The sequence below is a fragment of the Micrasema longulum genome, unplaced genomic scaffold (assembly GCF_059751315.1).
Source record: "Micrasema longulum isolate JH-2025_06_02 unplaced genomic scaffold, ASM5975131v1 h1tg000759l, whole genome shotgun sequence".
Classification (NCBI taxonomy): Eukaryota; Metazoa; Arthropoda; class Insecta; order Trichoptera; family Brachycentridae; genus Micrasema; species Micrasema longulum.
This window is the reverse complement of record NW_028277953.1, coordinates 311,234-323,281: the sequence shown is the minus strand read 5'-3', so window position 1 is coordinate 323,281 and position 12,048 is coordinate 311,234. Positions and strand designations below refer to the sequence as shown.

Here is a 12,048-nt window from a genome sequence, read left to right as displayed (position 1 = left end):
TCCATGTTTACTGCCTTATTTATGGCTAACGTAACGTATCAGAGCCAGAAAATGACACCCCTATGTTGTGATAAAATGCCTTAAGGTTGGCGCCTGCTCGTGAAGCTTGTGAGGGGGAAGGACAGAAAGGGAGGAGAAAATACTGGAGGGGAAACAAGAATATCGAAAACATTGCCGGTAGCGAGACCATACTGAAACTCATTTTTGAACATAAAATTTGATATGATTTTACATCTTTGGTTTGTTTGGCTTTTCGGATACTGATGATGATTTTTTTAAGTCATTTTATTCGTCGTTCCGACGTTTCTGATTTTAATTGTTTAAAAATCAAAATCATTTCTATGGTGCATAGAGTACTACATTAGTACGCCAGATGCCGCGAATCTTGATTATTTATTGAATAACGTTAAGATAATTGGGATGCCTGGCCAGTTCTTATAATAGATTACAGATCCAACCCAAGATATTGCGGGAATCAAACCTAAAACTTCAATAATATTAAACAAATGAGCCAACTTCTATATCATGAGGCAGAAAAAATAAAACTTTATTTATTGTAGCGGTGATCGGCCCTTTTTGGATAGTTGGGGTGCAAATGAATGATAATAATATTTTTATTCCTACTAGATTAAACCGGTAGTGCAATACTTAGCCAGCCATGTTCCCAGTTAAAAACATAAAGCAATAAGAAAAAAACAAAAAAAAAATAGTAAAAAAATTTAATAGACATTATTTTTTTAAAATTTATTTACATAAAAAAACAAAAAAAATAAATAATAAAACTAAACATTAAAACAAAACAACTAGCAGGTAACAGTTGGCTGCCGGCTGTTGCCGAATGTTCCATGCTAGGAAATCGGTCCTCCAAGCGTAATATCAGCGGCCCTCCGGGCCTTGTTTTACGGCCTTACGGGCCTCAATGAATTGGCTTCTCGGCCTTCAGTTAATCGGCCTCGGGCTTCGATTGGTTAGAATCTCGATCACCTTGAAATAACGCCCATATGGGCTTCAAATTATTTCCCTTTTTCAGTTCAATCTACATGTCATAAAGAAGAATTTGTCCCTCAGAACAATGCTAGCTAACCTACACAAAATTTACAGATATAACATGTTCAATATCTTCACAAACATTTCGGTTAGTAAGCGATTAACATTGAACAACGAAGAATCTATAATTTAAAATAATATTAGTCAGCTATTGCTGACTTTATATGCCAGTTAATTTGGCTCATAGGGCCCTGTAGGTTTTAGCGAATTCGTTATGAAGGCTTTGGCTAATTAGGATCTTGGATGTGCTGTATAAGTTATCGATAATACAAAAAATACATTTTTCTCAATCCGCGAGTCAAATGTTCATCCGTGAGTTGAAACTAAATCAATAAAACCAAAAAAGAACGTAAAAAAAAAATATTTCCACCCACCCTAATTTTACCGGACTAAGTGGATTGGCGTGATACGTGTGTAATGGGCCCATACGTGATAGACAAAGTCAATCGGTTTTAGAATAATAATTATTTAGATTGCATTATCAGAGTTCAAAATTAGTTACCATTTAGTTTCTTATTCCTACTAACGCGACGTATAAAAATATGAAAAAGAAATTTATGTTACTGATAAAAAAAATGTATTCCATGATTACTGCGACTGCTCCGATACTAAAATCCTGAACCACGCGTGCGCTAACCCCACGTAAACACCACTGGATTACAAGGCGGACAAGTGAACATTGTGCTCAGGTTTTATCAACTTGGAAGGTGACCAAATTGTGATGAAACTGTAAATCGAAATGCCATTTAAATGTCATAATAAAAACGATAAAAACCTTTCTCGACAAAGGTGAGACAAACATTTTAATCATCGTCGATAGCGACTATAAAAAGTAAGTGTTTATTTATCATGTTTTTTATTGGGTGATTATACTATTTAGGTTCTTAGAGCCGTAGATTTCATTGTATTTCATCTGATTACCCATAAAATTTATTACCTAATCATAATATTACTAGAGGGTAGGCCTAACAAACCATTTCGGGACTTAAATGGAGTGTTGCAACAACCTTAAGCGTATCTTCATTTTTAATTACGCACTGTAAAAAAAATGATCAACACATTTTTGTTTTATTTATTTTACATAGTAATTACTTTTTTATATACTGATAGAAGAAGAAGAATAACTTGATGTGTCAAGACATAAATTGACCATTTTTTTATTTTATACTTCCAACTTAAATAGTTCGTATTTAAATAACACATAATTTAAAGTAGAAATAAAAAAAATGATGTAATGAGGAGAAAAGTAGACACTCAAAACTCATTGTACGGGAGATTGAAACTTTATGATGAATTACCGGAAGAAATAAAAGAAATGAAAAGCTTTTTAATAATTAATTTGAAAAAAAAGTTGTTCTTTTTTGTTTTTTTCGTTTTGTAAAATAAATATTTGTGTTCTAAGCGTTATTCTGAGTGACAGATAATTATTTTTCCATTTATTTTTTTGAATAAATATTTTTGTTATGATTTTGTGATTTACCCAAACTTTTTATTTATGAGAACCAAGTTGTGGTAGAGCGTGGTGCGATGCTCGGACCTCTGATCCCTGGGTCCGTGACATTAGACACGGGACCACACCCCTAATTCATTTTTATATTTAGATTGCTCCTAACAGCAACCAAAAAAATGTGAGGCTCAAAAAAGTAAAATTTCACAGTGCCCGAGATTCGAATAATTCAAATGAGGCCCGAAGGGCCGATCATCTTAGGCCCGCACGGCCGATAAAGCGAGGCCAACTGTTACTTGCTAGTAAATAACTAAATATTTACGTGTACTTACAAGTACATACACATGTACATAAACAGTAAAATATATATTGTATTAATAATAATTAGCGCAACATATAAATTGACAGTGCAGATATTGAGCTGAAAAATAATATTAAACTATTAATATAAATAATTAATAATAATACTTAATAGTACTTAATATAAAACTAAACCAGCATAATTTAAGGATGCAGTATTGAATTAATGCTAGTAAATATTTATGATCATCATTATTTCCTTATTAACGAACAGTGGCACAGTGCATTTCAGTGATATTCCAATTGCAACATCTATTACCTGGAAGGTAAGGTGAACAGTCTGAAGCTTCAGGTGGCAGTCCAGGAACAACGAATTATTGCAGCGCAGAGCCACCTTTGAAACAGGAATCGAACCTAAGACCTGAAGCATGGTAGGCGAATGCGCTAAGCGATGATCTATCAGACGGACTTATTATTTCAGGATTTTTACCCGATAGTCGAAAACACCGATTCAGGGTTCTGGTTCTATTTCACACACAAAACTAGATTTAATGTGTAAATACTATTTCGTGTAATAAATAAATGTAGTTAAATATTTTATGCAAATGCTAAATTTAAGAATATTTTTTAATGATTTTCATCAAATATTTATTCAGATTGTGTTCGCGCATAAAAATATAATTCTATTAAAAAAACGAAAAAAAGATTACGCATGTGCATTAATAGCATAGTATTGTAAATATTAATGATAAAAATAAATACTTTAAGAATGTTTTTTAATTAAAAAAAAGTGCTATATTTTAACGAACCAATAAAAATAATTACAAGACTATACTGAGTAGATGGACGTACAAAACCGAGTAAGCAAATCAAGGCTTTACTGACAGAATAATACTGACAGTCTTTATATATTTAAAATATTTTTAACATAGGTGCAAGATGTTAATTTTAAATTTTATACTATGTCTAAAATAAAAATTACTCTTTCAAAGCTTTAAAAAAATAAAAAATTAAAGAAAATTGTGGAAGAAATAATGCGTTGAAGGAATCAAAGGCTTTAAATGCAATTATCTCGGAACTTGTTTTAATGACTTAATGCATTCTGTCAGTAAAGCCTCAAAATAATGGCTCTTTAAAATAACCAATGAAATGGCTTTCAAATTACTTGGGACGATAATATTGTGTTTTAAAGGAGAGTTATTTCAGAAAAATAAAAGCCATTGTTGGTGAACTTTTAAAAAAAGCAGATAGGTACTTGGTGCGTTTGTGCCTACAATGTTTTATACGATTGAGAGATATTCTGCTTGAATGCCTTGACATATGACTAAATAATAAATTAAAACAAACATCTGTTAAGCTGTAATAATTAATATAAAAAAATACATAGTAAAATTAAATAAATTATTCTGACATGTGATGCAGTTGCATGACAATCCAGAGAAACAAAATATAAATATGGTGAATAACGAAATTCCAAAGAAGACATCATATGAAACTAATCAGATTTAAATTTTTAAATACAAATTATACAAGTTTTGTTTACAACAAAACATAATCAAATGTACGAAATAGTAGTGTCAAGTCAAAAGAAAATAACCCAAAAATAAAATCGAAATGATAATTAAGATATGGTAAATTATAATATGTCAGTGCATGTGTGAATGCATGCATGTTTGTGTATTTTTATGGATGCATTGTTAGTTCTCCGACTCAATACGGATTTTCTAGCGAGTCGGAGCAAGTTCACAGGCATTCACTATAATATGTGTCTCTGCCCCCAATAAATGTATATAGAAGGTAACTAAAGTCTACATGAAAGATTTTTTTGAAATAAATTAAAAATTAAGTCTGAGCCGGTAGGCAGGGCCGTCTATGTATAAAGTTTTTTTTTGTTATTATTTAAAAAAAAAATAAACTACTCATAAATAACAAAATATTCAAAAGGATAATATTCTTTTCAGAGACAAAATATTCCCTTCTCAATTAGTTTAGGTTGTCGAAAAGTGAGCTAATTATTTCCTGTTTGTATAACTGTCTTTGCAGTAGGAACACATCGACCGAGCTGTCTTTAAATACTCCGTTGTTGAAGCCTCAGCATTTAAGGTATTCGTGAAAAGAATCCAACAAAACTTAATAAATAAACAGATTAAAATAAATGTAAAACCTACAAAAATAAGACTTAAAATCCATGCTAATACATCATTCCTGCTATTTAGTATAAAGCATTCATTTCGATAGTAAAATATAATAATAAGCTTTGCATAATCGCTTATGTGGACCATTCGCTTTTGCATTTAATTAAAGCCGCAGGTTGAATTTCTGGGGTGGTCAACATAAAACAATTGTTTAAAGGGTCGTATCACACTGCAATATTTTATCATTATTAAACTAGCACCTGAAGCGTGAGACCGATCTCTTTACTTTATAGTAAGTGGTTGTGATTTTTTCATCAGGTGCGGATAAGGCTTTGAAGATGACAATTATTATGAAAATATATGTTCGGAATCATCAGTTTGTCACTGATTTTCATATTCAAATATATACGAGTATGAAGAAAAGATGCATAAATACTCAAAAAAAAAGAATTTTGGCTTTTCTGATGGTGTTGAATATATTGATTTACAAAGCAGCATCCCAACTAACTGCTTTTAACTCATGTGTGGCTGAGGTATAACACGAGTCTAAATGGTATATAGAACTTGACATACATCTCTCTTATTTATTTAAATGAAGAAGTTGTATTTTTGTCACCTTCAAATTTCCATTTAGACACCGGATTCAGAAAGTTAAATTTGTATAAATATGCAGGATTTTGATACAAAAAATATTTATTCATCCTATGAGAACAAAAATTATATGAATGAAAGTGACGAAAATACAACTATAAATCTATTTAACTGTTTAAAAGAGAGCACAAAGTTGGACGTATTACACGGGAAACAGAGATGCAATAGCGCAAAATACTGTGGCCAGTGTTGTACTAAAGAGATTCGTCGATTATTGGCAGTGAGCGAGAGTGCACGCTAGTTAAATGGCCGGTGTTTTTAAATTTAATTTTCTATAACAGGCCTAAATCATAGCATTATTTTTAAAAATTACTTTACTCCTTTCATACTGATTAAACAGTATGTATCTATATATTTTAATCAAATGTAATATTCCGTCTTTTGATTCATCTAACACGATGTTACCGTACCGTTCCCAAAGTAATTTTTCAGCACAGCCTTTTAAAAGTTAATCATTTCAAAGATAATTAATATCAAACTCATACACATAGCCTGATGCCTTTGACTATAAGCAAACAGGTACCGAAGGTAAGGGCGGGATAGTGGTACCGAAATTCAATTTTAATTTAGTAGGCGACGCTGTGGAAAATGAATTCGCATAAATTAAGTCAAGATTCGGCCATTTCCATTGTTTGTTTGCGTTTCCGGAAAGGCATGAAGCAGTCTACAGAAGATTTTATCAAATAAACTTAACGATTAGTAAAATATTTAAATAATCTTTGCTTGCCTATAATAAATTATGTTTATCTAGATTTGCATTTTGATATAACCTTACACCTAGTTTTGCAAAAAAACGTTTTTAAGAATCCTTTTGGGTATGTTAACAACATTGGCATTATTGATTCATTTTGCATAAATCATATGCGTATATTTTTTTAATAAAAATAATTAATCGGCGTATCCAACAAGTTAATTTACCGAAATTAATTATTTATTAAAAAAAATTGTATCTTGATTCAAACCGTAGGATACTATTATACGAATTATTAATATTAAAATAAACTGATGGATGGTTCTATGCTGACATACTGCCGTCATAAGTAAGTGGTGGGAAAACAAATTCCCACGCGGATGCGGGGGCGTGAAATAGTGGGGGCGAAGCCCTAGGGCTGGATAATATTGAGTGGAATGGACTATATTGAAATTAAATAAAAAAAGTTAGATTTCTCGATATGCGGTGTGCAGTGTCAATCGGGCATAACCCCAGCAAATGATATGGATTAGGAAGAGATGTCACTAACCTGGTTCTTGTTCTTAATGAACTTTTCGGATCCGACTTGAAACTTGCAAGCTGCACTAACACGAAGGCAGGCCCCGACCTGGAACGTAACACTGTTGGTTGGTGGAAACAAAGTTTTATAATGCGGCAAACTCGTTCAACAAAATAAACGCGCGATGTACGACACGGGGTCTTAATGTGACGGGTGATTGAAGGATACTGAAGTGAATAGTATTTGTGCGTAAAAAAGGTGTAGAATACGTGACAATACTTGACCCATGCATATCCACATGATTCGCATCCAATAAGCAAAAAGGCAGTTATTTGCAAAAGTCGTATTTTGGGATATGACCCTTTTTTGTATTTTTCAACTTTATGCAAATTTAAAAATAAGCTGTAAAGAGTTATAAAGTGAAAATTTAGCTTGTCCATTATTTCAAAGTCATAAAACTTGTATGTGTCATATCTACACTTTTTACTTATGGATCTCTAGATAATGCGTTATTGCTTAAAAAAACATTATTTTGTTTTACGTACTGAAATAATTGTGAAATTATGAAATTCTACATATCAAATGGTTCGAAATTTCTTGTAGAACATTACTTCACATTTAACTCAACTCATTTTGTGATTTGTGACAAAAAACATCCTTTTTGCTTATGACGGCAGTATAGTTGCAGATCGAGTTTGATATTATTTTGTTACTCGCAATATAATTTTCTATGTCTGAAAACGTTTTTTTTTAAACGATTTGCTAACTTTTATTATAGCAACACAATTTTAACTTAATTATAATTTTATTTTATTTCGTAAGTTTATCGTATTATGTAACAGGCAATTCAGGCCGTTTATGTCAAATAAATAAAATATTATTATTTTATTTTGTTGTTTATTATCACGATAGAGATATGATTAAAAAGTTCAGTGGAACATAAATCGTATTTTGAAAAAAAATGAATAATAAGGACACGAACCTTTTATGATACCTACAACCAAAGCTCTCTTGATAAGAAGAACAAATTTTGTTAAAAATATCGTCATAGTTCACAACTTAGTAAACCACTTGTATCAACTGGCTTTGGTTAAAGCAATATAATGTAGGTAATCGATCCAAAAACATTAAATGATTTAATGCCAAATACAAAACACTAAAAATGTAAAATAAAAATAACTGCACATACAAATAGTGTAACGAGAGATTTTTTCAAACAATATTTTTCGATTCATAAACGTGTGACTTTTAATAATTGGTACACATATTATGTATATTCTTATGTACCACATTACTTTATATTTGTTTTTAATTATATAATATACGAGTACTTTATATTTTATGTTTTAATTAACAATATGTATTCTTAGCATAAATATATTTATACATTATATTTATACAATAATGATAATAAATTTCTTACATTTGATTAGCCATGCATTTAAAACCTAATGATTATAGTTTTTTTTTCTTATTTTTATACTAGCATTGAACTATTTTTGCATTAAATCTTAGAACAGACTGAGTCATGTTAGATGGAGATTATCCTAACCAGAGAACGATCCGTATTTATTTTCTATTCACTGGTTTTATATAGATTTCCTTGTATTAAATATGCATGTATACTTAAACAAGCAATAAATGTATGAAATAAATAGTAGATGAATAAAAAAAAAAATATAAATAATTGGCAAAAAACCTCAGATTTTGCTAAACTAAAGAATGAGGTCAAAGGTAACAGAAATCAAAGATGGATTTTAAAATAATACTCGCACTCACCGAGGTGTACTTGAATGAAAATTGTGCTTCGTGGAAAGATAGGTTTAAATTATAAATGAGTGTTATCGCCTCTTGCGGCATCAGCATTGCCGCGTAAAACGCGTAGTAAATAATTTTCTTTCATATTTGTTTACATATAACCACTAACCAAGTTTTATATATCTACCGGTCTCAAGACGTATCGTCTCTTCGTCAGGATACCAATTCTAACTGACATCCGAAACCCACCATACACCACCATATTTGCAGAAAAATATTAAACCATCATAACGGTCTGAAACTACATGCTTGTACTAGGCAATCCTTACATGCACCGATTAGGTTATGAAAACATATGAATACCAGAAACTTAAAAGGGTGTAAGTGCCATAAATAACGAAAATGATTTTATTTAAGAAATGGATAGTATGTGCCAAGGCCAATGTCCTACAGAAGGGTATAAATGCCATTGTAGTACAAATAATATTTTATAAAAAATTCTAAAGATGGCGTTGGTTGTAAGTACCAACATCTGTTTTCCTTTAAAAGGTGTTAAGTGCCATCGCCAGTCATATGCTATTTGTATCAAAATGGTTGACAATGAACCGGTCTCTGTGAATAGTGGTGGCGTTAAAAGACGTAAAAAGGGGGAAAAAAGTGCCCAAGTGGCCCGAAAGAAGCTAAAAGATTCTGGACAAGAATATTTTACATCCAATAGAAAGTTGATTCCTGCAAAACGACCCCCAAATCAAGAGGTTTGTACATTGTTTTAAATCTTCACCGGTTGTCTCTACTAGATAAAATGTCACTCATCATGCGCTAGGGATGTGCCAACCTGTAATTTTCTGCCAACCATGACATAGTTTAAATGGAGTATTTGTATTGAATTCAATTTTTTAAATCTCCCGGTCAGAGGTATTTGGGTGAAACTTTATTTTTACTTGTTTTTAGGAGAGCAAAAAAAAGAATTTAAAAATATATTTTTTATTATAAATTCGTTTAAAGATAATTAAACCTTAATAATTATATTTTCATGGATATTTTCGTAAATATTATTATTAATGTGTAAATAACTATGTTAACGGCATATCAGAAAATAAGTTACGCCCTAATGATTGCAACCGGGAGAAATTACTATATCATTATTACACTCCACCACATTTAGTTCCTCTAGTTTAGTTTCTACTGAGTGATAGATATTGACCCTAAGTCCCTAAGATACGCCCACGGTTGCGTACCTATATTATCTATGTTGCTTTCATTCACTTCATTTTTTATTTTAGTGTATCTGCAAATGCAGCTATAACTGCAAAGAAATACCTTTCGAACAAAAGATGTCATTGTTCACGGAATTCTATGCGTTAAAAAACAATGAAAAGCAATCTTCTTTTCTGATGGGATTAATCCATTTGACAGAAATTAAAAGAAGAAGGCATGGAACCTATGAATCTCCTGCTCTAAGTAGGCGACAATGCACCGCATATTATATGCTTCCAGATGGCAAGGGAAATGTTGTCGGTGTGTGCAAAGCAACGTTCATGAACATTTTTTCCCTTTCTCCAAAAAAGATTCAAGTACTACTCGATAAAAAGAAACAAGGACATACAACCTACTTGGAATCAAGAGGAAACATCAATAAGAAAAAACGAAAATATTCAGACGAAGATGAGGATGAAATTAAACAACATGTAAATATGTTTCCCAGACTTGTAAGTCATTATGGTCGAGCGAGATCAGAGAAAGAATACTTAAGTCCAGATTTAAATATACATCGTTTGTTTAAAGCATTTAAGATATCTTTTCCGGAGTCAAAAGTCACATATAAGTTCTACTCTAAAATTTTTGGAAAGGAGTTTCCGAATTTAAAATTTGGCCAGAAACGAACTGATACATGTGCAACGTGCGACCTCTATGTTGCTAAAATAAATGCCGATCCATCTAATAAAACAATACTGAAGAATCAACTTGAATTACACCATCGAAAAGCAGAAAAAGCAACAAAACAGATGTCACTTGATATAAAAAAATCACAGATGCCGAGTAGTAATATATGCACTGCCGCCATGGACTTGCAACAAGTTTTGCTGACACCAACTTTAACTCATGGGCCCATGTACTATTCGCGACAATTATCAAATTTCAATTTGGGTGTGCATATCGAAAATACCGGTGATGGGTATATGCTTATGTGGCATGAAGCTATTACAGGAAGAGGGGGAAATGCGATAGCATCCTGCATTTACAAAATGTTTTCTAATAATTTTATAAGAAAGGAGAATCTCATCATGTGGAGTGACAATTGTAGTGGACAAAATAAAAATAAAATGATGATATTTTTATGGGCATATCTTGTGTATAAAAAAGTTTTTACATCGATAGAGCATAAATTTTTAATGAGCGGGCATTCATTCCTTAGCTGCGACAGGGACTTTGCTTTAATCGAAAAAAGGAAACGAGTAACACATTCCATTGTTCCTGCAGATCTTGTTGATATGATGAAAAATACTCGTGACAAGCAGCCTTTTAATGTTATTTCAATGACATCACATGATTTCATGGATTTTAAATTGGCTGCCGAAACATTTTTGAATACTACCACAATGCAGATATCGAAGGCTCATCGCTTGAAATTCGTAAGTGATAATCCTTTCGTTGTCAAAATGAAAGAGACCCACAACTCTATGGAGCCCTGGAAAATTGTAAGATTATTGAAGAAGAACAAAAAGTTATCGGATTTAGATAATTATTTCTTACCCATGCTGAATTGCAAGAGCAAAATAACAGAAGATAAGAAAAAAGATCTCAAAAATCTAATACCTTACTTGCACACGGAAGAACATAAACAGTTTTATAATAGAATTTTAGATATACACGATGTTGGGTGCTAAATAGTAATTATACTGAATTATAAATACCATGGGAATTTTCATCGTCGTCACATCACTATTATAGATAGATGAAACAGTGGATGTACCTATTTCTTTATTCTCACTAAGGCACTAACACCTTTATTGCTTTAGAGAGCAGGGCACTTTGGCCCTTTTAAAAGAAACTAACAACGGTACATGAGACTTTCTTTTAAATTATTTGTTTTTTTGATTTTATACTTAGTTTAATATGTCTTTTTTATATATTTTTTACTAAACTACATTAAAATATGCTCTTTTGTTGATTTGGCATAAAAATAAAATAATGTTTTCTTTGAATTATTATGTGTATTTTTAATTTCCCGTCTGCTTTCCTTTTTTGTCCATGGCACATAGAGCCTTTTAAGTTTCTGGTATTCATATTATGTTGCGGGAGAAATACTAGAAATAAGAAGAAAAAGATAAAGGGAGAGGCGTGAGTTTAATACGAAAGGGTGACAATTACAATGGGCTATATAAAAAGGTTGTTTGATTATTGATAAAACGGGCATTATTTTTTAAAACTTTCCCAATCTAAAGTATTTCCGTATTATTTACTTTTAATCCTTTATTATCTGTTAGTCAGATTTAAA

The 12,048-nt window shown here is 31.5% G+C and overlaps 1 protein-coding gene across 1 annotated transcript; it reads left to right on the top strand.

Annotated features, from left to right (window-relative positions):
• Window positions 1-8,917: 8,917 nt before the first annotated feature.
• Window positions 8,918-11,842, top strand: LOC148279123 (uncharacterized). Its single transcript, XM_088230428.1, has 2 exons — window positions 8,918-9,304; window positions 9,833-11,842. Exons 1-2 carry the CDS (start codon window positions 9,056-9,058, stop codon window positions 11,435-11,437), a joined length of 1,854 nt encoding a protein of 617 aa, XP_088086554.1. The 5' UTR covers window positions 8,918-9,055; the 3' UTR covers window positions 11,438-11,842.
• Window positions 11,843-12,048: the final 206 nt, after the last annotated feature.

Coding starts and splice junctions, on each gene's coding strand:
- LOC148279123 (XM_088230428.1), top strand. CDS start 9,056: ATGGCGTTGGTTGTAAGTACCAACATCTGTTTTCCTTTAAAAGGTGTT. Junction 9,305..9,832: donor AACGACCCCCAAATCAAGAG/GTTTGTACATTG, acceptor TTTTTATTTTAG/TGTATCTGCAAATGCAGCTA.